The following is a 25,266-nucleotide window of genomic DNA, read 5'->3' as shown; positions in this document are numbered from 1 at the left end:
CTTAGTTTAACATGAACAAATGATACTTGCTGTTGCAATAGAATCATATCTTTTATATGAATGATGCTGCATTAGATATTACTTTTTTAAAAAATACTGTTCACCAATTTCTGGAGATACAGCAGCTTATCAAACAGTGTTAGCTTTGGAAAAAAAGATGGTGGTTGCTGTTTAAGTCTGATAGTGTGTGTCCTGATTTTTTAAAATCAAACCATAGAGAACTCTGCTCTAGTATGCAAATGTGCATACTTTTAACATTTTCAATGATTTTTTACCTGATCTAGTAGATTAATTGGGCAAAACTGCACTGGGTCAAAGTCAAAGTGCAGAAGGAGGGCATTACGTGGATAAAAATGCTCCAGAGTTGTATGGTAAGGGCAGATATGAGATCAGGCAGGGGGACATACAGGACTTGGCTTTGGCTATTAGCCTCACTGGCCTTTTTGTCCTTAATTTTTCTGACTGATGGATCACCCATGTAAGTAGAGCTCAAGATCCAAACTCTAAGTTTACAAGAGTTTGTGATTTGAAAATGTTTGTCTGTAAAATAACAGCATGAATTTATTGGGTTTTTTTTTATATTACTGGTGCTATTAAATATTTTCTGTAATGTTTATATGTACAACACAATATCAAATGTAGGCTCTGCACCCCTCAGACATGTCAGAGTGTTATATCATACACTAAATCTTTGATGAGAAAATTAAATTTAAATTTGGTAGTGATGAAATAATGTATTATTTAATTCATTTTAATATGCTGCTTCAGTTCCAGTCTATTTTTAAAGCTCAAATAAAAGCTGTCTTTGTCTGGGAACTCTGTCCCTACTCTTACTGATTTACTGGTTTTCCAATTGAACCTATACGAGCAAAGATTTTCAATAATTGCATTTCATCTGTTACTTCCATAATGATTAGTCTTTTAGCAGTTTCTGTTGTATAAATTAACATTCTGTTGCAAGTAACTAGACTTTTTATTACTTTTTAGATGTTTTTTATTTTTCCCGTCCCAACCATAATAAACAATAACAACAGTGATGAAATATTATATTGACTTAGTACTTAGTACCTTGGTCAAGATAATCAATGGATCACTTATTATGTGTAAAGTCCAGTTCGAAGCAGAAGAGAGTCAAACATATTGTTTAAACCAGAACTTCCCGTCAGCTTTTGGGAAAAAACAAATAAAAGTAAATCTTTGTATTTGTCAGTGGTAAACAACAGTGTGTTTGCCTGTTCTTAGAAGCAATGTTTAATTTTTTCCTCTCTGTCTCACCACTGCTCCATAGGAAGGTGATGTCTGCCCCCAACTTGTTGGGGGTAGGAACAGCACAAAACATCTTTGTGGAGTGTCAAGACTGCACTGATGAAAGCGATTTAATGGTTGAAATTAGTGTAATGAGCTATCCGACCAAATCCAAAACGCTGATATCAACATCTGTGAACCTCAACAGTGCAAATAAATTTCAGGCCTTTGGACAAATTAAGGTAATGCAGAAATATGAAAATCTATGTTACTGTTAACTGGTTTCGTTGGTAGGTAAGTCTTGTTTGGATTTGTCAGCCCTCAGTTTTTGCATAATAATAAGCAAAGTGATACAGAACAAGAGTTTAAGTTAAAGGTTAGCATATGTACACCATTAAGTTAGACACCTTACGTTTTTTAAATGTTTCTTGTGTTGTAAGATTTGTTATAAATTTGTTTTGAATTAATCAAACTGACTTTTTCATATTAGTCTACATTCAATAATCATTGATAAAACAAAAAAAATGTTTTTAGAAATGTTAAAAATTGTATTAAAAAAACAAAGCCAGTGGTGAAGAAAAGATTAAAGCAAGTTTATATAACCATTAGCAAATCTTCCATTGTCCAGGAGCAGTTGGCTCTATAATTGAAAGTAACATGTATAAAACTACACATACTTTTTATAGTGTTTTAGCCAGACAGATTAGAAAGGAAAGTTGGTCAGGGAGGTAAACATGGACCCAGTGATCACACAAAGAGGTTTAGAAATTCCTCTGCAAAAATGGGAGAATGTGCCCAATGGAAAACCCTTTCAGTTTTCAGGAAGCAACTTTTAGAGAAGAAAATCCAAGTTTTCCAGATACATTTTCAGGTCACAGCACACACGAACAAAGATGTAATGACTCAAAAACAGAACTATTTGAGCAAAACATCAAGAGCTATGATCCATTTACACCCGGCAATGATTATCATGTGGCCAATACAGTCCAGACAGTGAAGCATGATGGTATTTGCAATTTGTTTTGGTGGAGATCTGAAATAGTAAAGGAAGGATAAACACTGCCAAATGCAGATACTTGAAGAAAACCTTATTAAAAGTACATGCCAACTGAAATTGGTCTGATGATAACCATACAGCCAAAAAAATACTAACTGTTAATGAGTGGTCCAGCTAAAGCCTCCATTTAAAGCACATACAATCTGTGAAGGAGCCTGAAGACAGCACTTTACAGACAAATCTTCTTATCCAGGCTTCAAAAGACTTAAAGACTTAAGAGCCTGAATACTTTTAAAAATGACATATCAGATTGTTACAAATTAGGAAAGAGAATAAATAGAAAAACACTTTTTAATATTTTTTATTATAAGTTTATACATTGTTGGGAAACTTTTAATTTTTCATTGAAAAATTACATTTGCAAAACTGTAAAGTGTGCAAAAAGTAGAAGTGTCCGAATAGTTTCTGAAGTGGCACTGCACTACCACCTTAACTTAATTATCTCATGTACCCTGCATTGTACTGTTTCTTCACACTGGTCCAAGATCCCCAATCAAGGCTTCAGTAGGGATCCACAAAGGAAGCAGTATGTTTACCTGCAAGCTCAGTTCCCTGATGTGAAACTGGAGAAAATTGTCCTAGTGTCCTTCCACTCTGGATACATCTTCATCCAGACGGACAAGACTCTCTACACACCCAACAGCAAAGGTAAGTTCAATACACAATGATAAAATGCTTCTGTATTTTTAGACATTCTGAATTTAAAGAGGAATTTCATAATAGAAAGAAAGTTGTTTAGTCTTAGCTCTTTATGTTGGATTGTCTTGTTATTGTTTTGTTCAAACAGTAATTTATGATAAAAGAAAGAGGTCATTGTTCAGCTTCTCCTTTATATCTTAAAAAAGGAAATCTTAAATCCTGCTCTGCATGCTTGTATCCTGGATACAGAAACAAGAAAAGTATATAAAGAGGTCTAAGTAGAGCTCAATAGATAAATGAAGGTCTGTTGAAAATAGCGGAAGTCTACAGATACCGATGGTTTTAATGTAACTGTGCTGAAAAACACTGTGGCATGTTGGGAAATGTGGCATATTACAATGCTACATAACATGGCCCAACATGCGTTGTCACATATGAGGCACACAACAACACAAATCTCTATCCTAATGAGGACATAAACAAAGTCTTTCTTTCATTCTTAAGTATTAACACAAAACCTACAGCAAAGTTTAAAATCAGACCAAAGAGCATCATACAATCATTCTAGTGTAGGAAAAAAACCTCATATCATGTCTCTGAAGCTTTGTGTTTCATTTTGAGTTTAAGGAAATTGTGTTTTAAAATATATGTATATGTTATGTTGATATAGCTGTTGTTCCTGCCAATGCTGCGCTGTTGCTTTGACTTATAGTTCTAGTGGTGAAAAAAAGACGTTCCGCTGGAAGTGAAGTTAAATGCAGGGTTACTGATACCCTTGGAAGCACAGCATTACTCTGTTTAAATGCGGAATGAAAGAGCTCACCTTTATGTTTTACTTAGAGTTACAACTAAACCTGAAAATCTGGCGCCTCCCTGTGGCTCACATGGCAAACTACAATGTGTACAATCAACCCCCTTTGTAGTGTTGGGGATTTCTAAAAGCATTTTTTTTTTACTTTATTGCAATATTAAATTACTTGCTCTACTTGTTACTAGTGCTGTGTAATACTGCAGATTTTGTTAGTGGTCTGATAAAATAAATACAGGGCCTGTATTGCCAATACTGATAACCAATACTTTTAATATAAAGGCAATTTATGTAGGGAAGGGCAGTGTGTCATTTTGCATGAGATGAATCATCGTCAGTTTACAAATTCTTAACACATTTTAATGACCACTAAATCACTGTGATTTTTAACACACACACACACACACACACACACACACACACAGAGAGATTATGTTAGAGTTTGTATTGTTGATTGTCATTTATGCTTACAAATATTTAACCATGGATGCTTAGAGGTGTATAATTAATTGTGTAGTGATAAGTTGGGTGATCTTTAACAGGCTACAGAGGCTTGGTGTGTATTCCACACTAGAATGCACACCTACATCCTGGGAGCATGGGAAAGTTCGTACCTTGTTTAATTGTTTTATGGTAGGATTAACGTAGTTACGTCTGTTCTAGTCTAAGTGCTTTTTGTGTATAAATGAACTGCTGGACTTCCTCACGGTGTTATCTAGGATGAGGGGGGGTCTACCCTCTTCCTGACCAAGGATGTTTGCTTGTGTGCTTTTATGACCATTTGATCAGCAGTACACACACACACACACACACACACACACACACACACACACACACTTCCACTTGTCATGTTTTTTTGGAGACCTCTATTGTAACTGCGCTTGTCTCTAAAGGACTTTTTAGGTCAACTTCAGGTGCTGAAATGTGCTATAGGCTATAAATAAAAGACATTGAAGAGTCAGAACACACATATTTGAGGCATATTTTTTCATTTTCAAAAAATATTTAATCTAACAAGATTCAGTGAGCTACATATAGAACTTAGAAGATAGAAACAAAGTGTTGATCCTATCATGCTAGTATCAATCCAATGCCAATACCAGTGATATTCAATTGATATTTAAAATGATCTGCCCACCTTTAATTTTTACTTCACTTTACAATACTACATAACATGGTTATAGATGCATTGTCACATATGCACACACTGACACAAAGCTCTATCCTGATGAGGACGTAAACATACAATTCTTTGTTACTTTGTAACACGTTACATACACTACTGTTACAAGCAGCTGAAAAAGCCAAACAGTCACAGAGCTAAATGTAGAATAACATGAATAACCTTTCTCTCAGTTCATTACAGGTTATTTGCACTGACCCCTAACATGGAACCAGTGGAGCGGGACAATTCCACCATAAGTGATACCTCTGTTGCCATTCAGTTTGTGGTATTGCTTTTGTTTTATTCTTTTATTTAATAATGAATGTGATATTGTAGAACTTTATTTTTAGATGAAGGCAAGTTGTCATTGTTTTATAGAGGATAAACCACTACCATCAGTCTGCACCAAGCAATAAACTAACTAGCAGACAGACTAGAATTTGACTATATGGATTAATTTGGGATGGGTATTAAAATGTGTTATTTGATTGAATTTTGAGGTCATTTGGTTGAAGAATTCATTGTCATATTACATGTTCTGTTGCTTTTCATATTTAGGTAGTATGAAGGCAGTATGACTGAGATTGATGGCTTGAGCTTATGGAGTCTTAATAGACTCTTAATATAACTTAATATGCCATGAAAACATTAAGTGTATAGAATAAATAATACAACAACAGTATGACAGAAGAGATGAAGGAGCTAGATTTTTTTTTTTTGTAAATCAAAGTATAAAACTTTTTTTTTTTTTGGTTTTTATTTTGTTTTCTTTTTTAGAACCCTGAAGGCATCATTTCCCCACTCGATACAGTTTCTGTGAAATCAGGAATCCACTCTGGACATTTTCAACTTAATGAAATTGTCAGGTATATATTTTTTAATTCCATGCTTTGTTGTTTTGTTTTTGTTTTTTTTGGAGGGGTGGGGGTGGGGGGTGGGGGGGGTTGGGTTTCTTGTATGTTACTTTTACATATATGGAATAACTGAGACACAGTGATAAGTAGAGTTTTAACATGCTTATATTTAGTACTTATTAGAATGCTAATATTTGCAAGTTGCACATGTTAAGCACCTGTACCATCGTCTCTGTGTTTATTACAACGGAATTTATTATTGAGAATGTGCGCGGTTTTGCAGGCAGCTGATCCATTTACATTTCCTAGATACTTGATGTGAGAAAGGGGTATTCTGCATCAAAGAAGTGGACAGAGCAGTAGTAGTTTCACATTATATGTGAATGATTTTATAAAGAATTAACTAAACATCACAGAGTAATTTTATTGGCAGTATGCCATGCATTTAATGCCCCTTAAAACATTTTTGTCTTGCGTTTTCATCACAAAAAGGTGTTCGTGTCTGGCAGTAAGATGTGCCCTATTTTGCTGAAAAAGGTGTGCATAGGATTTTATCCAAGCTTGTTGTGATGTCACTAAAGCAGACATTAAAGTAGACATTAAAAGATAAACAAAGGAAACTTTCAGCAAATACAGTAAATGTGGAATCTGCTTAACACACAAAACCTGGCAAACACACTTACAATTATTCATAAACATCAGCATTTCAACATATGGGTCAAAGGAGCTTGCAAAGAAAAGCGTCTGGACTTCTTTAAGTTGCTTGAAGACGTTTCACCTCTCATCCGAGAAGCTTCTTCAGTTCTAAGGTCAAATGGTGGAGAGTCCCAGATATAAACCTAGTGGGAGTAACCCCCCACAGAGGGACAAAAGGACCCCCTGATGATCCTCTAATCGCCTGAGCCAAGGTGTGAAACTGGGCGTGGGTCCCAATCAGCCAGAGTTTCGGGTGTGTTCATTGTGAAACCTGGCCCCACCTTATCATGCGAATTCCTGAGGTCAGATGGCCCAGGATGTGAGTGGGCATTAAGGCGTCTGGGATGGGATCTCAAAACTGGATTATAGATGGCAGAGAGTTGGTGTCGTAAACCCCCACCTCTGTTCAAAGATGGTCGCTCACAGTGGACATAGATGGCTTCTTTCACTCCTCTTTCAAACCATCTGTCCTCTCTGTCCAAAATGTGAACATTGGCATCCTCGAAAGAGTGTCCTTTATCCTTAAGATGCAGATGGACTGCTGAGTCTTGTCCTGTGGAGGTGGCTCTTCTGTGTTGTGCCATGCGCTTGTGAAGTGGCTGTTTGGTCTCTCCAATGTAGAGGTCTGAGCATTCCTCGCTGCACTGTACAGCATACACCACATTGTTAAGTTTGTGTTTTGACCAGGTCCAGAAGGTCCAGAAACTTACCCTGGATCCAGATGAAACCATGGTGTCCTTTGATGTAGTCTCTCTTTTCACTTGCATACCCACCACGGAGGCCGTGGAGACTGTCAGAAAACGACTACAAGAAGACAGCTCCTTGGAGGACAGGACCAACTTCACACCCGATCAGATCTGCACACTGTTAGACCTCTGCCTCACCACTACATATTTCAAGTACAACGAAGGCTTTTACAGACAAAAACATGGCTGTGCCATGGGCTCCCCCGTGTCACCTATTGTAGCCAACCTTTACATGGAGGAAGTGGAAAGGAAGGCTCTTGGCTCTTTCAAAGGAAGAGTACCCAGCCACTGGTACAGATATGTGGACGACACCTGGGTCAAAATCAAGACACATGAAGTGGAATCCTTCACTGCGCACATTAACGCTGTGGATAAAAACATCAAGTTCACCAGGGAAGACACAAAGGACAACTGTTTGCCTTTCCTGGACTGCGCCGTGCACATTGAAGAGAACGGCAAACTCAACATCGAAGTTTACCGGAAGCCCACACACACGGACCAGTACCTCCTCTTTGACTCCCATCACCCTTTGGAACACAAACTTGGAGTAATTAGGACCCTACACCACCGGGCAGAACATGTTCCCTCTAAGCCTGAAGGAAAAAAGAAGTAACACACACATGTAAAGGAAGCACTCAAAACGTGCGGCTATCCTAAATGGGCGTTCTTAAAGTCAGCAAAGAGGCACAGAAAAGAAGACCAGACACCAGCGAGGGAGGATAAGAAGGACAGACGCAACAACATTGTTATCCCCTATGTAGCCGGTGTATCAGAGAAACTCAGGAGAGTTTTCTCCAAGCATGACATCCCAGTGTATTTCAGACCCAGCAACACGCTCAGACAGAAACTGGTTCACCCGAAAGACAAAACGCCAAAACACAAACTTAACAATGTGGTGTATGCTGTACAGTGCAGCGAGGAATGCTCAGACCTCTACATTGAATGCTCAGACCTCTACATTGAATGCTCAGACCTCTACATTGGAGAGACCAAACAGCCACTCCACAAGCGCATGGCACAACACAGAAGAGCCACCTCCACAGGACAAGACTCAGCAGTCCATCTGCATCTTAAGGATAAAGGACACTCTTTCGAGGATGCCAATGTTCACATTTTGGACAGAGAGGACAGATGGTTCGAAAGAGGAGTGAAAGAAGCCATCTATGTCCACTGTGAGCGACCATCTTTGAACAGAGGCGGGGGTTTACGACACCAACTCTCTGCCATCTATAATCCAGTTTTGAGATCCCTTCCCAGACGCCTTAATGCCCACTCACATCCTGGGCCATCTGACCTCAGGAATTCGCATGATAAGGTGGGGCCAGGTTTCACAATGAACACACCCGAAACTCTGGCTGATTGGGACCCACGCCCAGTTTCACACCTTGGCTCAGGCGATTAGAGGATCATCAGGGGGTCCTTTTGTCCCTCTGTGGGGGGTTACTCCCACTAGGTTTATATCTGGGACTCTCCACCATTTGACCTTAGAACTGAAGAAGCTTCTCGGATGAGAGGTGAAAAGTCTTCAAGCAACTTAAAGAAGTCCAGACGCTTTTCTTTGCAAGCTCCTTTGACTACGATGACTGAGAACCTTCACAGACATTTCAACATATGCATGTTAGCATTTATGTTACTCATCTAAAAGCATCACCATGTCTCAGTTAAAAACAAAAATATGCCAAACTACACACACATCATTCTGGATATTTAAGCACTATGAGTGTATAAAATTGGGGATTCAGCTCTGCACATTTAAATTGGATGAGTCTTTAGGGAATTGAGAAAACCAAAACAGCAACAGAATTAGCCACTGAAACATGCCATTGTCCTGAAAGACATCCTTCACATGTCAGTCTGACTCTATGTACATGTGTTTGTCTTTTGAAAGCACTGGACTGTGGAAAGTGATGGCGAGTTTCCAGAGTAAACCACAGTTGAGCTATTCTGCAGAATTTGAGGTCAAGGACTATGGTGAGCTATCTCATGGGCATTTTCATCATAGACTGCATTTAAAAGATGGATGTAGGTATCGTGCCACCGCCTTGTGAAGCTCTGTTTCTGAAGTCTCTAAGCATTTTTGGCTGTCACCATATTAGTAGCACACTCTTGCTTATTAACTAATATGGAGCATCATTTGCAATGTAACGATTACGTTGTCATGAAATCGCTGTGTGCCAAGCAGGATTTGGGACCCAAAAAGGCAGGAAACAAATTCAAAATTACCTTTAATGCTTTACTTTAAACGGAATGAAAAAGTCCAACACAGTAGCAGTAGTGGGAGCAAAGAAACTAAAAATGTGGAAACAGAGCTGGAAGACATGAGGAAGGACACAACAAAGGACAATGGGAGATGAGGATGGGAGAGGAAACCAGTGGGAACACAAGTGAGGTTAACTAAAATTAGAGAACATCAACTTGACACAACTAAACAGTGGAACAAAAAATACAGAAATACAGAGACTAGGCTGAAGGACCAAAACACATAAATGAAACTAGGACAGAATGGATCAGAAAAGGGAATTAACTCACCTAACAAACAAAAAAAATTAGAAGCACAAGAAAATAATACCATACCCACCGAAACATAAACAAACAAAACAGATTTTTTTTTTCTTACTTGCTACAAAGAATGCAGGTTTAAGGCTTCTCCCCATTTTCTGGACTCACTTTTCAGGCCCAGGGGTTAAATCCACTTTAGATATAACCTGTACAACAATACTTTTACCCTCTTTACTTTATCTTCACCATACAGTAAAATGTCATTTCAGTGCTGCCCAATTTCGAGGTCAAGCTGACGCGTGAAAATCCTTTCTTCTATGTGGACAGTGATGAGCTCACCATCAACATCAAAGCTACGTATGTAAAATGTTTTTTAGATTTTAGATTGTTGTTTTTTTATGTTTTTTTTATGTTTTTATTTTAATCATACCCATTTGTTGGCCTCGTGAGCTTATTAATTACTTTCTTGTGGCTTTAGCTATCTGTTTGGTGAAGAGGTGGATGGGTCAGCTTTTGGGGTATTTGGAGTTTTGCATCAGGACCAAAAGACAAATTTTCAGGCCTCGCTTCAGAAAGTGTCGGTACATGCTCACACATTTGTTCATCACTTTTGTGTGCCATCACTTCATCTTTATTATTGTGTCTTTCTGTCGCACACATTTTTCTTTTACGCACATGTATTAAAACACATGCAAAGAATGGAACAAATGTTTTCTGTTTGGGTCTAAGCTGCAATATTTTCATCCAGATGAAATAAAGCACTAACATTATGTGTGTTATGTGTTGTAGATTGAGAATGGTGTAGGAACAGTCACGCTGAAGAAAGAGCACATCAAACAGACCTTTGAAAACATCTCCAGCCTGGTGGGGAGCTCCATATTTGCAGCTGTCAATGTGCTGACAGACAGCGGTAAGAAATGGTAAAAGAGAGCATGTGAGTGTAATTAAAAATATCAAAGGTGAATGTTAATTATAGTAGTACACCTATAGCTAACACAAGCATTAATGGGTGTGTAAATAGCTGTGTTACTGAAATACTCTCAATAAGATGAAATACACCCACCAGCCACCTTGTTGGGTACAACTGTTTGACTGCTTGTTAATGTCAATCCCCAATCAGCCAACAACATGCCAGTTACTCAATATTGGTCTATAGACATGATCAAGATGACCTTCTGAAATTCAAACCAAGCATCAGAATGAGAGAGATGGATGTTTTGATTGACAAACTGGTCTGAGGATTGCATAAACTGCTGATATTTTCACACATAACCAAAAAATAGGAAATATCCCGTGAGCAGTCATTCTCTGTGCAAAAAGCTACACAGTAAACTATATAACTATGTAACTGTGTTTGGAGTTCTGGTGTTCTCTGGCAATTATCTCAGAATAATGTATGTGAGCCATCTCAAGGTCTTTTTGAAGGGCTCTGGCAGTGTTTCTCTCTGCACAGAGGAGCAGATATCAGCCCGGCTGTTCAGTTAATGCCCTTCCTAGTCCTGTCCAGCTCTCGTTGTGTCTTCTTTTCCACCTCATTTCTTGATATATCCTCTGTAATATTAAGACTATGTTGGGAGACACCGCAAACCTTACCTAACTTCCTGTGCAACCTGAATACATTTCAGTAACAGTCTAATGCCAGTAGTGACAAGCACACTAGCAAAAAGCAACCATCTGTGTCTGTGTCTATATGTCTATAGTCCGATATTGTCTTTTGGGCAGTGTCTTCTTGTTGCCTTTTCAGTGTTCCTGTTGTTGCTTTCATTTGGATCAAAAAAGATAAGATTCATATACAATGATTTATGCTTTCTAACTTGATAGACTTATATGCCTGAAGTTTAACTGGCCTTGTCTTATGTTCCCTTAACATTTTTGATCTGTGTATTGTAAAACAAATCCTACATGTAAATTTTAAAAAGTTACTAATTATTAATTATATTAAGTAATTACATTGTTAGATTATTAAAGTCCCCTGTTCAGCCAAATTAACTCTTGATATTATTATCTTTATAAATTTAAACACGGTTTTGGTAAATATTTAATAATGCCTGTACAATCAGTTCTCAGTTCTCCACTCTCTCTCTCTCTCACACACACACACACACACACACACACACACACACACACACACACACACACACACACACATAGAAAAACACAGAACAGGGAGAGAGACAACCATGTGGAAAACACAACAGAGGACAGACGGAGACTTGTCCTGTGTGTGAAATTTCGCTTCCATTTTATTGGGATTAATTGGGATCATAGCATTCATGGCGCAATATTAAATGTAGTCCTTATATTGTATTTATGTTGTGCTATTAATATACTGAGAGCCAACAACTTAAAATGCATCTAAGTTGCTTTTGAAATACTGCACCAAAAACATGTACATTTAACTTTCTATATTACCGTTTCCCTGAAATCTTTGCTTGTCTGTTTTTATTGTGTTTTAAAGTGCTAATAATCCTTTTTAATTCATATATTTAATGTAATTGTTTGTACAGGAAGTGAAATGGCAGAGGCAGAGCTGACAGGTATTCAGATTGTTACATCACCTTACACCATCCACTTCAAGAAAACGTCCAGATATTTCAAACCAGGAATGTCCTTCGATGTTGCGGTAATGTGAATTACCTTTATTTGCATGTTTGTAAAAATAAAACTATGGTTAGATGATCTGAGATACATAAATAGTCACTTTAGAAATGACCACTGGATGGCATTGTCACAGTCTGGCAGAGGGAGACGGTATGGATTGACGAAAAGGACCCATAACGCAGACTCCACGGAACAGGGAACAAAACTTAAATATTAACAAAAAGCGAGCCGTTTAATGGGGCAGGCAAAAAAGGTACAAACAAAGGGCAAAGAAAACTGAAGCAAAACTAACATTAACGTAAACTGGGTGAACTAAAAACAAACATGAAAAAACCCTCAACATGAAACTTGGCCTGGATGGAACAATACATGAAACATGGAAACATGACGTGAACAACAGACAACCTGACAAAGAATGAGCAGAAACACACAGGCTAAATACACACAAGGGTGATTAGGGGAAGTGGAAACTCATGGGGAAAAAGCTGACTACACTGACGTAGGACATGGACCTTCAAAATAATTTTTATTTTATTTTTTTGTTGTTCTCCCCATGAAAAGAAAACAACAAAAAATAAACATGAAACAACATCGTAAAATTGCCACTACCAGGATCGTGACAGAGCCCCCCCTTCAAGGGCGGATTCCAGACACCCTAAACTAGGGATGCACCGATACCACTTTTTTGGAAATGAGTACAAGTACTTGCATTTCAGTACTCGCCGATACAGATACCGAGTACTTAATAAAAACATGATTTAAATTTGCAGGTAACAGCTTTAGTCCTATAATTTAACAAAAAACAAACAAACAAGGGACTAGTTTGGAATTAAGAACATTTATTTAAAATGAAAAGTTCCTCAAAGGGGGCGAGGATGGCAACAGTCGTCTCCATAAGAGCCCATTGGTGAGCGGTGAGATAGTCAGGGAGTTCGTGCACTCGCTTTTGCTCAATGAGGGACTGGAGCATGTAATACGTGCTGTTCCAGCGCGTCTGTACGTCCTGCTGCAGTCTCTTTATTGGCTGGTTGAGCCTGAATGTCCTCGAGGCGGGAGTAGGCTAAGGCGGAATGTTTAAAATGCCCAACTATTTTCCGTCCCACTGCTATAGCATCAGCTATGCTCCTCTGTGCTAATAAGCGTGGGTAAACTCTTTGTACTCGTTGTTGTGTTGGGATTTTAGGTGCTTGATTAAATTGCTTGTGTTAAATGCGCTACCTTTAGAGCCTCCTCTGGACAATTTCGCTGAGCACAATTTGCAGTCCGCCTTTGTTTTCGCGTCTTCGTTCACTTTGAAATAGTTCCACACAGCTGATATGTCTCGCCTCGCTTTCTCCCCGCTCTGAGCTGCAGCCGGGGCCTGGGGGCGGGCACTCGGGGCCTGGGGGCGGGCACTCGGCGCCTGTGATTAACCCCTTACATGCCGCTCAAACATAGACAGCTCTCAGACCGTGGTATTGGGGGACTTTTAACGAGTACTTTAGAAAATGTGGTATCGAGGCCGATACCCGATACCGGTATCGGTATCGGTGCATCCCTACCCTAAACCATGAAAATTCAATTCAATTCAATTTTATTTATATAGCGCCAAATCACAACAAAAGTCGCCTCAAGGCGCTTCATAGATACAGAGAAAAACCCAACAATCATATGACCCCCTATGAGCAAGCACTTTGGCGACAGTGGGAAGGAAAAACTCCCTTTTAACAGGAAGAAACCTCCGGCAGAACCAGGCTCAGGGAGGGGCGGCCATCTGCTGCGACCGGTTGGGGTGAGAGAAGGAAGACAGGATAAAGACATGCTGTGGAAGAGAGACAGAGGTTAATAACAGATATGATTCAATGCAGAGAGGTCTATTAATACATAGTGAGTGAGAAAGGTGACTGGAAAGGAAAAACTCAATGCATCATGGGAATCCCCCGGCAGCCTACATCTATTGCAGCATAACTAAGGGAGGATTCAGGGTCACCTGGTCCAGCCCTAACTATATGCTTTAGAAAAAAGGAAAGTTTTAAGCCTAATCTTAAAAGTAGAGATAGTGTCTGTCTCCCGAATCCAAACTGGAAGCTGGTTCCACAGAAGAGGGGCCTGAAAACTGAAGGCTCTCCCTCCCATTCTACTTTTAAATACTCTAGGAACAACAAGTAGGCCTGCAGAGCGAGAGCGGAGCGCTCTAATAGGGTGATATGGTACTACAAGGTCATTAAGATAAGATGGGGCCTGATTATTTAAGACCTTGTATGTGAGGAGCAGGATTTTGAATTCAATTCTGGATTTAACAGGAAGCCAATGAAGGGAAGCCAAAACAGGAGAAATATGCTCTCTCTTTCTAGTCCCTGTCAGGACTCTTGCTGCAGCATTTTGGATTAGTTGAAGGCTTTTCAGTGAGTTTTTTGGACATCCTGATAATAATGAATTACAGTAGTCCAGCCTGGAAGTAATAAATGCATGAACTAGTTTTTCAGCGTCACTCTGAGACAGGATATTTCTAATTTTAGAGATGTTGCGCAAATGGAAGAAAGCAGTCTTACATATTTGTTTAATATGTGCGTTGAAGGACATGTCCTGGTCAAAAATGACTCCAAGGTTCCTCACCACGTTACTGGAGGCCAAGGTAATGCCATCCAGAGTAAGAATCTGATTAGATACCATATTTCTAAGATTTTCAGGGCCGAGTACAATAACCTCAGTTTTATCTGAATTAAGAAGCAGAAAGTTAGCGGCCATCCAGGTCTTTATGTCTTTAAGACATTCCTGCAGTTTAACTAATTGGTGTGTGTTATCTGGCTTCATGGACAGATAGAGCTGGGTGTCATCTGCATAGCAGTGAAAATGTATGCTATGTCTTCTAATGATACTGCCTAAGGGAAGCATGTATAATGTAAACAGAATTGGTCCTAGCACTGAACCCTGTGGAACTCCATAATTAACCTCAGTGTGTGAAGAGGACTCTCCATTTACATGCACGAATTGGAGTCTATTGGATAGATATGATACAAACCACTGCAGCGCAGTACTTGTAATACCTACAGCATGTTCTAATCGCTCTAATAGGATATTATGATCAACAGTATCGAACGCTGCACTGAGGTCTAGCAGGACAAGCACAGAGATGAGTCCACTGTCAGAGGCCATAAGAAGATCATTTGTAACCTTCACTAAAGCTGTTTCTGTGCTGTGCTGAGCTCTGAAACCTGACTGAAACTCTTCAAATAAACCATTCCTCTGCAGATGATCTGTTAGCTGTTTGACAACTACTGAAAAGAGAAAGAACAAGAAAATAAACATGAAAGAAAATCGTAAAATCGCCACTACCAAGATTGTGACAGGCATTGTGAAAAATGTGAATATTTGCTTTGACAGCGTTGACGGAGAAGTATAAAGATGGTCAAAAGGAGTAGATAAAATGATAAAAATCATTGTTGTTTTGCTTTGTTTTGCAGATTGAGGTTTTGAATCCTGATGGCTCTCCTGCACAAGGTGTTGCAGTGATGATTGACCCAGGTGATGTCCAAGGCTTTACCGCAGCTAATGGCATGGCGAGGCTTACTATCAATACAGTCAATAATCCTCAACCAATGAAAATCATAGTAAGTCATAAAACCTAATAGTTTTCAGTTGTTAGATAAGCTTATCTGATATGCAAGAATCTTCAAATCCCCAGTGGGAGAAATTTTTAAAGATACTATTAGGTTAATTGTCTCATAATTATTATTCTGTATATATTTAGTTGTTACTGAATACTGGCTTTGATATAATTAAATTCAACTTTGCACATAAAGCAATGTTGTACTGTACATGGGTCACCTCTATATGCAGGCTGAATGAAAGTGAGAGCGAAGTCAATTACTTTATTAGCTTATGTGTGCTTTATTGTAGGCAAAGACCAACGATGTTAAAATTTCACCTGAAAGGCAAGCGTCAGCCACCATGACTGCTCTCCCATATGCCTCTCAGAGCAACTGTTACATTCACATAGGTATGTACTGAAATAACATTAGAGAGGTAGTGACATCCAAAAATAAATAAATTCTTAAGTCAAATTTTTTTAATGTTTTTAAAGGGGTGGATACAGCTGAAGTAAAAAACAGGCAAAACATGAAGATCAACATTCACCTCAGTGGGCAGCAAAATGTTCAAAATGACATAACGTACTTGGTGAGATACATATTTACTTACACAACAAACGTACATAGTAGACTGTACATACATACGAGATAAGTGTTGATGTTCAGTTTCTTATCTCTAGATACTTAGCAGAGGTCAGCTCGTGAAATATGGCCGTTACAGAACAAGTGGTCAAATAATGATATCCTTAATCATCACTGTTACCAAAGACTTGCTGCCATCTTTCCGCATCATCGCCTATTATCATCCAAATGATAACGAAGTTGTGTCAGACTCTGTCTGGGTGGATGTAGAAGACTCCTGCATGGGTTCGGTGAGACGCATAATAATGATGTAGCAATTTAAGTGGGAAAATTACACACCTGCGCACCACAGTTAAAGTTAGTATATTTCCCATTTACAGTCTGGTTGCTTTAACGAATACAAATCTACTTTTCCTTCCTTCTCCAGCTGCAGCTTCAATCAGAAGCTGGTTCTAAATTCTATGAGCCTCGCAAAATATTTAGCCTGAAAATCACAGGTGATCCAGAAGCCACAGTTGGACTGGTCGCAGTTGACAAAGGTGTATACGTCCTAAACAGTAAGCACCGTCTAACCCAAAAAAAGGTAATTTATTTTTCATTTATTCCCCTTCAAAATGACTTTAAGGAGTTTAAGGCTCACACTTTAACGGCAGTGGACTAAAGATACAAGTTGTTGCATTTTTTGCTCAAGAACATTTTAATATGTAAAGGTATGGAGGAAGACTAAACCAAAAACTATAGAAATAACTGCCAGCACACTCATAGCTGAACCCCAAACTTAAACTATCTGCTTCTCTGTGTGTATAACATCCATACTGTAGATTTGGGACACTGTGGAGAACTATGACACAGGGTGCACACCAGGTGGAGGGAAGGATAGCATGAGTGTATTTTATGATGCTGGGCTGCTGTTTGAGTCAAATACAGCTTCTGGAACTCCTTACAGACAAGGTAACCTCTTTTTTACTCTCACACTTGTATTACTTCTTTCTTCTAAAACCAAAATAGTAAAGTCTAGTCTGTGTTTATTTCCAGAGCTGAAATGTCTGAACCCCAACAGAAGAAAAAGGGCCGTTGATATGATGAATGTCACAACTACCTTATGTAAGATCAACAAACACTTACATGATCTTCTGTCATACACTTCAGGCTTTACAAACAACTCCTTTTGTTGCTAACATTTCTAAAGCTTAACTTTTCCATGCTATATGATTGTACAAGAAAAAATAAGTAAAATGTCTTTTTTTTCCTACAATACTACAAGATTTATTTATTATGTACAATAGTTCAGTCTGTCTCATCTACAGCTACAACAATTTTTATACTCCAATTCATTTTCCACATTCTGCGTTTGTGTTTTCTTATTCAAATTATAGTTTAATTATATGGAGAACATTTATAGGTTGTTTTGATTTAAAGTACTAGTTTTATCACTATTTGAGACTTTCCACTTTGCTCTGTTGTTGTACCAAAGTAAACATTTTTAAGTTTTTTTTTTCTATTTTGAGCTAAAGTAACATAAATGACCAGTAAAAAAAATGTGACAATGATTGTCAAATTCAATTAGATTTAGAAACTTTTTTTTATTTCTAATAAATAAACTAATTATTAGTCTTTTATACCTCTGTGTAAAAAAAAAAAAAAAAAGGGTCAGAAGGAGTCTCACCTTTTATCTTTCTGTTAAATGCTATTTTCTCTACAGTGAGTCAATATAAAGACAAACTGGAACGTGACTGTTGCTTAGATGGAATCCGGGAAACCCCAACTTCATCTAACTGTGAGAAGCGCAGTGAGTTTATCGCTGATACAGCCTGTTTTGAGGCTTTCCTGCACTGCTGCAAGGAAATAGAAAAAGAGAGAGCTGAGAGGAAGGAGGATGGCCTCAAACTGGCTCGCAGTAAGAATCACGAACAATGGATGGAAGGTGGTTATAAATGGTCCTACTGGTCACTATAAAGGAATAAAAATGTGAACGTTTTAAAACTTCAGGTGAGGATGATGACAGCAGTTTCATGGACAGCAATGAAATTGTTTCCCGCACCAATTTCCCTGAAAGTTGGCTGTGGTCTGATATCAAATTGCCTGCTTGCCCTGCGAACAGAGCTAAATGGTTAGTGAGCTGAAATACAGAATTGAAATATATTAGTACCTTCACTTCTCAAAGTGTTAATATTTCGTTTTTCAGTGAAACAACATCAGTTTTGAAAAATGTTCCTTTGCAAGACTCAATTACAACCTGGCAGCTCACTGGTATTAGTCTATCAAAAACTCACGGTGAGGATGAACTGATATAATTTGTCTCTAGATCAAGGAGCCAACCTATAGCTCATCAACTGGTCTTTCTTTTGCTGTGTTTGTGTCTTTGTCCGTTTTTCTTTTTTTCTCTTTTTTGAAGGTATCTGTGTGGGTGATCCATTAGAGATAGTTGTCCGTAAAGATTTCTTTGTTGATCTGAAGCTACCGGACTCTGCTGTTCGTGGGGAGCAGCTAGAAATTAAGGCAGTCATCCACAACTATGGTCCCAATCTTTACACAGTAAGCCTGGTTCACCCAAGCACGTCAACACCACCATAATGTTCCATTCAATGACATTTTATCATCATCATTAATATTATTATTATTCAGTTAACTGTTCTTCAGTGGAACTTGATCAGAGACTGTAGCGATTTTTTATATTCTGTAGATTATCACAAAAAGTGTTTGAAATCCTTGAATGAATTTATTTTCAAGGTGCGCATTGATCTGACTGAGGCGGAACATGTGTGCAGTGCAGCATCTAAACGTGGGCAATTTCGTCAGGAGATTAAAGTCGGGGCCAAAAGTATACGATCTGTACCATTCACCATCATTCCTACAAAAGAGGGACAGCACCGCATTGAGATCAAAGCAGCTGTCAAAGACTCAGAATTGGGTATCAGTGATGGAATTGTGAAAATGCTACAAGTAGTGGTAAGAAAGAAAGACATATTCTACCAACTCACATAGCTCCCTACCTTTAAGAAACACATGAAGTCATTGAATGCAGCCAGATATGCAGGGTACAATTAAATACATTTAGAAATCAAGCATAGCATTGGTACAGGCAGGCACCAAAGTCAAGCTCAGCACACATTCCAGTTGAGCTATCACCTATGATCATTCTAAGGGTCACATATAGAGTGCCCCTTTTAGTCCCTGAAGCCTGCCAAACCTTCGGTTAATCTAAAAAATGCTTTGGAACCTACCTCCATCCTCCTTTTTATCCTGTGTCTTTTTTTTTTTTTTTGTGTCCCGTTTGGATCTTTAGCCATCAGAATTGTTGTCTTAAGGCCAAGAAAGATGCCAAGCGGATTTATTTTACTAAGTGGATCATCATGGCCTTGCCATATTGGTCCATTTGATTGACCTTTATTATAATTATGAATTTATTTTATTTTCAGTTGCTACAAACGGGACAGACATGACTGGGGGATAGGACAGGGAGAAAGAATGAAAGAAAGAGAGGGAGAGAAAGAAAACCAAAGGGGAGAAGAGACGGTGAGAAGGGGGGGAAGAAAGAAAAAAAAACACCTGGGTCATCTGTATGGAGAAAAACAGAAGAGAAAGCAAACAACAAAGAGCAACATAATAAAAAAAACGGCACCATCACAATAAACTAGCTAGCAGTAGATATCAGTAGATACTAAATAATAAACGATATTGTGCAGCACGCAAGATAGACAGCGCACAATGTGCTTTGAGGCAGCAGCCAAGAAAGCTGTAGTCCGCGTCTGTGAATACCCGTGTGTACACCTGTGTGCATACCTGTGCGGATCAGCATGCTTGCATTCCAAAGGTTTCTCCATGTAACGATCTGCTAGGGAGTGTGGGGGGGCCACAGCCCCGTCCTCCAGGGTATGAAGCAGATATGGAGGAGATCAAAACTCCAGACATCCAGAGGCCCCCAGAACACAAGAGACCAAGCAAGTGTCCTGTGTCTGATGCGACAATCCACACGTTTTACACTCAACTCTCCCTCAGCATATAGTAGTTTTCTGGGGAGGTTTAAGATTTCATTTTTTGTTTGCTTGTTTGAGTTTATATTACTTTGTTAGACTGCCAAAACACAGTATCCATCCTTTTTGCCATGGCTTTTCGAGCCAGGTTGGCACACTCGCTGCTCTTCCCATACCATCCTTCCTCGATGTGTGCTTGTAAGTGTAGGAAATATAAATTACTGCTGACTTAAAGTTGTTCTTTTTATTAGTGGATCTGGCTGAACTAAACTGAGATACTTCTTATAATCAAATCCACCTAGGACAAACAATTCTCATCTAAATTTGTTGTACAGCAAGTTAAAAAGTTGCTTGTTTTTTCAGCCTGAAGGCATATTGATCAAATCTACTCATACTCTAACTTTGGACCCTAAACAAAGAGGTACAGGTGAGTATCAATGTTAAGTAGCTCCAGTTAAAGAAAACTTAGTAACTTATTCATTTGCTTATAGCCTGATAATGAACAGCTATCATCTCTGGTTATTTTTTGTAAGTATTAATGAAACTTTTTCAACTTTATAGATGGCAGACAAGTGGAAATCCTCAATAGCAAGATTCCTGTGATAGATTTTGTTCCCAACTCACCTACCAGCACACAAATCTCACTAACAGGTAAGATATACACATCAGAGTGCCTGCAGTGTCACCTCGGTATTACTGGAGAGATAAGAGGCAGTGGTGCCAACAGGACTAAATTTCATTCACATGGCAGTTCCAGTGTCATGTCAGATTACTCACAGTAATAGTTTCTGCAGATTTTCAGCACAGTCTTGTCTGCTTGGGAAAAGCATTAGCAATATTCAACATGCAGTGACATATCGTCAGTGATGATCACACTAATGATCAGCCTTCAAATGCTTACATCATATCTGCCAAAAAAAACCCCAAACATTTCAAGCATATTAATTAATTAAAATCATTCATATTATTAAAATTATATGTAAAATGCATATGGGATTACTGTATTTATTTGGTAAGAGCTACGTGTTCCACCATCGGTGTAACTTTGTGCTGAACATTGGGGGGGTCAAGATCTCTGTCTAAATAAATAAATAAATCTGGGTAAATTCCCAGATGATTAAATGTACAACTATTTTGCTGGTATTAACTGAAATGAGTAAATAAAATCAACAGCCTATTTATGCAGAACTGCTCCCAAGAAACACAGATGTTTACATCAGTGCTGTAACAACTTGTACTGTTATAACTGCACATTACTTTTCTCAGCTTATATATACACGAACTTATTGGAAGTTACATGTCTACTTTTTAATGCACAGGTACAATACACAATCTGCACTTATCTAATTATTCTAAATATTCTTAACTATTTAAACATCTTTCAGTATCCTGCTCTGTTTGCACACTATCTGTACGCTAATTTCAACAGCTGTACTGTACTCTGCTCTGGTAACTATTGTCTTTGATGTAAATATGTAAAAAAAATAATAATAATTTTGTTTTCTGTTCTGTGTCCTGTTCTTTTTGTATATGTGCTTTTCTTTGCTGCTGATACAACCAAATTTCCCCTTGTGGGACAATTAAAGGATTATTCTATTCTAATTCATAATTTTATTGTAGGGGTTATATTGGTTGGGTCTGATTATTGGAGGGGTCATAACCCCCCTTACCCCCCTGGAAATTACGCCCCTGTGTTCCACCTTTTTCTCAGTAGCAAATGATGAGACTGGTTGTGTATTAATTTCAGGGAAACAACAGAGAAACGTGCTCAAGAACACAATTAGTGGGGAGTCAATGGGTGGTCTGATCTATCAGCCTTCAGGATGTGGAGAGGAGAACATGATTCACATGACCCTACCAGTTATCGCAATCACATATTTAGACAGAGCCGATCTCTGGGAGATTGCGAACATTGACCAGCGTCATCAGGCCCTCCAGCACATCACAACTGGTAAGTTAACACAAACTGTTAGCACAGGTATGAGAGATTTCTTTTTTAAAGCCCTGTGTGTAAAAACCAAAGGTCACACTTGGCAGTAACCAGCAATACAAAACCACCTAATTTAAAAATACTATTCAAATAGGTTTTCAGTAACTTTTAGTACAGAGTTTGAACAATAGTGAATAACTTGAGTTTACTTTCTTTGGTTTGTTTAGGATACCACAACCAACTTGAATACAGTAAAAAAGATGGATCTTTTGCTAGGACTCAGGATGAACCCAGCAGCACCTGGTGAGGCCTACAGTTGTTGGTTTTTAATATGTAAATGTTTGCATATTTTCTCACTCGGATTATGACTATGTGTTGATTTTACATATACACCTTCTTTCTTCTACTAGGTTGACAGCATATGTTGTCAAGGTGTTCGCCCTGGCCAACAATCTGATAGCAGTGCAAAGTGAAGTGATCTGTAACGCTGTCAGGTTTCTGATCGTGAACACACAGCAACGTAACGGCATGTTTATGGAAGTTGGAAGTGTGTCCCTCAAAGAGATTCTTGTGCGTGCACTGATTTCATTAACATTAACTCTTCATTTTAACAAAAGCCTGCATAAAATACAAACCTGCAGAATAGTATACCAAATGTCATTTTGGATGAATCAGCAAACTTTTATTATTAAATATATTAAGAAGTAGTATATATATCAGTAGTTTTGACATGCTTGTGTGTATTTGCGTGTACAGGGTGATGTGCTTGACACAGACTCAGATGCCTCCTTTACAGCTTTCTGCGTCATTTCTATGCAAGAGTCACACACAATATGTGCTCCAACTGTTCAAGTGAGTGCCTTTTTGTTCGTTATCTCTCTTTTTTTAAAACTTTTACGCACAGAATGTGAAACCCAGTAGTCAAATATAAAAAATGAAGGATAGTGTGTTTACTGATCTATCGAAAGACTGGCAGTCTGTACATTTTGTTCCCATATTGCAGATCTTTAAACATCTGTGCAGCTGCAACTTAAATCTTACCCGTCGACGTGATCTTACATTTCTTCTACTTTTCTTTCCTTCATTGTTTCTTTCTATCCAGAATCTGCAAGCGAGCATAGACAAAGCAGTGGGCTACCTGGAGAGGCGTCTGCCAAGCTTAGTCAACCCTTATGCTGTTGCCATAACATCATACGCCATGGCCAATGAAAACAAACTAAACCGAGAGATCTTCTTTAAGTTTTCTTCCCCAGGTGCTGTAACACAACAATCCAAAATATAAAGATAGTAGTACTAAAGTGGAATAATAAATAGCTTGTGCAAAACTACATCAACAACCGCATCACAAAAACTTGGGTCAAACGGATTGACTCTCATGTCTAACATTCACGTACATGTTAGCTTATTAGAGATTCATGTAAAGCATCAGTGTGGTTGTGTAGTTACCTGCAAGAAAGAAAAGCTCAAAAATGCTATAAATATATGCGTGCTATTTAGCATTCCAGGAATTGTTCTGTAGTTCAGTGCATATCCTAGCTTTCTATAAACGCAAGATAAAGTGGCCTAAAAATGTATTTTGACATTATGGCTACGTTCACACTGCAGGTCTTAATGCTCAATTCCGATTTTTTGATCAAATCCGATTTTTTTGTCTGCTTGTTCACACTACAACTAAAATGCGACAGCAAACGTGCTCTAGTGTGAACGCTCAAAGCGGCCCGCATGCGCAAAAGAAGACGTCACACACAACGCGCTCTGTTTAGACCCAGAGCAAACAGTATTGTTTGACTGATGGCCCTTAATATAAAGAGTTCGGACTTTATGTTTCCCAATTTTTGCTTTAAGTTATTTTGTTATTTACATAATAATGTAGATAACCTAATAATTATCCTTATTGCTGTTTTAGAGGAGCGGTGCTTCAAAGGATAGTTGCAGATTTCTGTCAGAATCTGCAGATTATACAGTACAAATAAAATGTTCACGTTGTCTTCCCAAGAGTTTCGCTGGATGGCCAGGAAGCGTTCACGATGGCTGTGTCCCAATTCAGGGTCTGCACGCTTGAAGTACGCGCACTGTGCGTACTATAAGTACGAGAAGTGCGGAAGTGAGAGGCTTGTGAAATGGGACGGTCTAGCCTTCGTCGCGCTGTTCAGGTTGCCTAGCAACCATGATACTAACCGCGAGAAACGTTACATACAGCTTTGTTTGACATAAATGAAGGAGAAAAAATGTGAAAGAAAATGATTTTTTTTTAATACACATCTGTCAACTGGAAAGCACAATTGTTAGTATTTTAAGTATTCTATCTATTTTATTTATTGAATTTTATTGTTTTATTTATATTTTGATATTGCTAGGGATGATGCAATGATCGGGGACCATTCTTAATTTCGTTGTTCTCATGACAATGACAATAAAGTTTCTGATTCTGATTCTGACAAGCAGAAAGTTCCACACAAATGAGTTTGTTAGTTTTGAAGTTATATACAACTCAAAATCAGTACAAATAGATGCGTATTCTGACACCCAATAATGACTTTACTAAAGATCAGAGATTGGTTTTATTGCTTTCTGTCGGTTAGCTTGTAGAGCAGCTTGACAACATTTGAGTGTGGACCCAACCAGTCTCTGTGACAGTTTTGGCGACAGCTATTAACAGATTTTTGTTCTCCATGACATTTTTTTAATCTATTTTTTAGCAGCCACGGTAAGTGGAGAAGTTTAGTTTGGATCATTTATGTAGTGTAGGAGGTTTTACTAAATGAGTGACTCGAACATTTTGGATCAACATCCTGCTGGATGAATGTGTAACCTTTTTTGGGGGGTATATTTCTTTAAGCGTGATTCTAAAATATATGACATGAGTGTTTGTGATTCCATCTTTATATGCACGTTCACCTG

The 25,266-nt window shown here is 38.5% G+C and overlaps 1 protein-coding gene across 1 annotated transcript in view; it reads left to right on the top strand.

The window, feature by feature from the left end:
* Nucleotides 1-211: 211 nt before the first annotated feature.
* Nucleotides 212-25,266, top strand: part of LOC146668499 (complement C3-like) — a 29,976-nt gene continuing 4,921 nt past the window's right edge. Inside the window, exons 1-29 of the mRNA XM_085410426.1 lie at nt 212-478; nt 1,289-1,487; nt 2,788-2,950; nt 5,106-5,200; nt 5,692-5,780; nt 9,099-9,181; nt 9,979-10,066; nt 10,188-10,290; nt 10,499-10,619; nt 12,217-12,332; nt 15,754-15,900; nt 16,190-16,289; nt 16,374-16,468; nt 16,560-16,751; nt 16,889-17,044; nt 17,283-17,412; nt 17,497-17,565; nt 18,164-18,358; nt 18,451-18,571; nt 18,647-18,735; nt 18,857-18,996; nt 19,192-19,410; nt 20,799-20,862; nt 20,997-21,086; nt 22,183-22,386; nt 22,593-22,668; nt 22,776-22,935; nt 23,122-23,217; nt 23,468-23,618. Coding sequence (XP_085266552.1) covers nt 354-478; nt 1,289-1,487; nt 2,788-2,950; nt 5,106-5,200; nt 5,692-5,780; nt 9,099-9,181; nt 9,979-10,066; nt 10,188-10,290; nt 10,499-10,619; nt 12,217-12,332; nt 15,754-15,900; nt 16,190-16,289; nt 16,374-16,468; nt 16,560-16,751; nt 16,889-17,044; nt 17,283-17,412; nt 17,497-17,565; nt 18,164-18,358; nt 18,451-18,571; nt 18,647-18,735; nt 18,857-18,996; nt 19,192-19,410; nt 20,799-20,862; nt 20,997-21,086; nt 22,183-22,386; nt 22,593-22,668; nt 22,776-22,935; nt 23,122-23,217; nt 23,468-23,618 — 3,676 coding nt within the window. The 5' untranslated portion in view covers nt 212-353. The remainder of the gene's footprint in view (nt 479-1,288; nt 1,488-2,787; nt 2,951-5,105; nt 5,201-5,691; nt 5,781-9,098; nt 9,182-9,978; nt 10,067-10,187; nt 10,291-10,498; nt 10,620-12,216; nt 12,333-15,753; nt 15,901-16,189; nt 16,290-16,373; nt 16,469-16,559; nt 16,752-16,888; nt 17,045-17,282; nt 17,413-17,496; nt 17,566-18,163; nt 18,359-18,450; nt 18,572-18,646; nt 18,736-18,856; nt 18,997-19,191; nt 19,411-20,798; nt 20,863-20,996; nt 21,087-22,182; nt 22,387-22,592; nt 22,669-22,775; nt 22,936-23,121; nt 23,218-23,467; nt 23,619-25,266) is intronic.

This window comes from Rhamphochromis longiceps, linkage group LG6 (genome assembly GCF_057381845.1).
Source record: "Rhamphochromis longiceps isolate RC_006_pf linkage group LG6, R_longiceps_female_GT1.1, whole genome shotgun sequence".
Taxonomy (NCBI): Eukaryota; Metazoa; Chordata; class Actinopteri; order Cichliformes; family Cichlidae; genus Rhamphochromis; species Rhamphochromis longiceps.
Note: the sequence above shows the minus strand (reverse complement) of the source record. Positions and strands in the feature narration are given on the sequence as shown.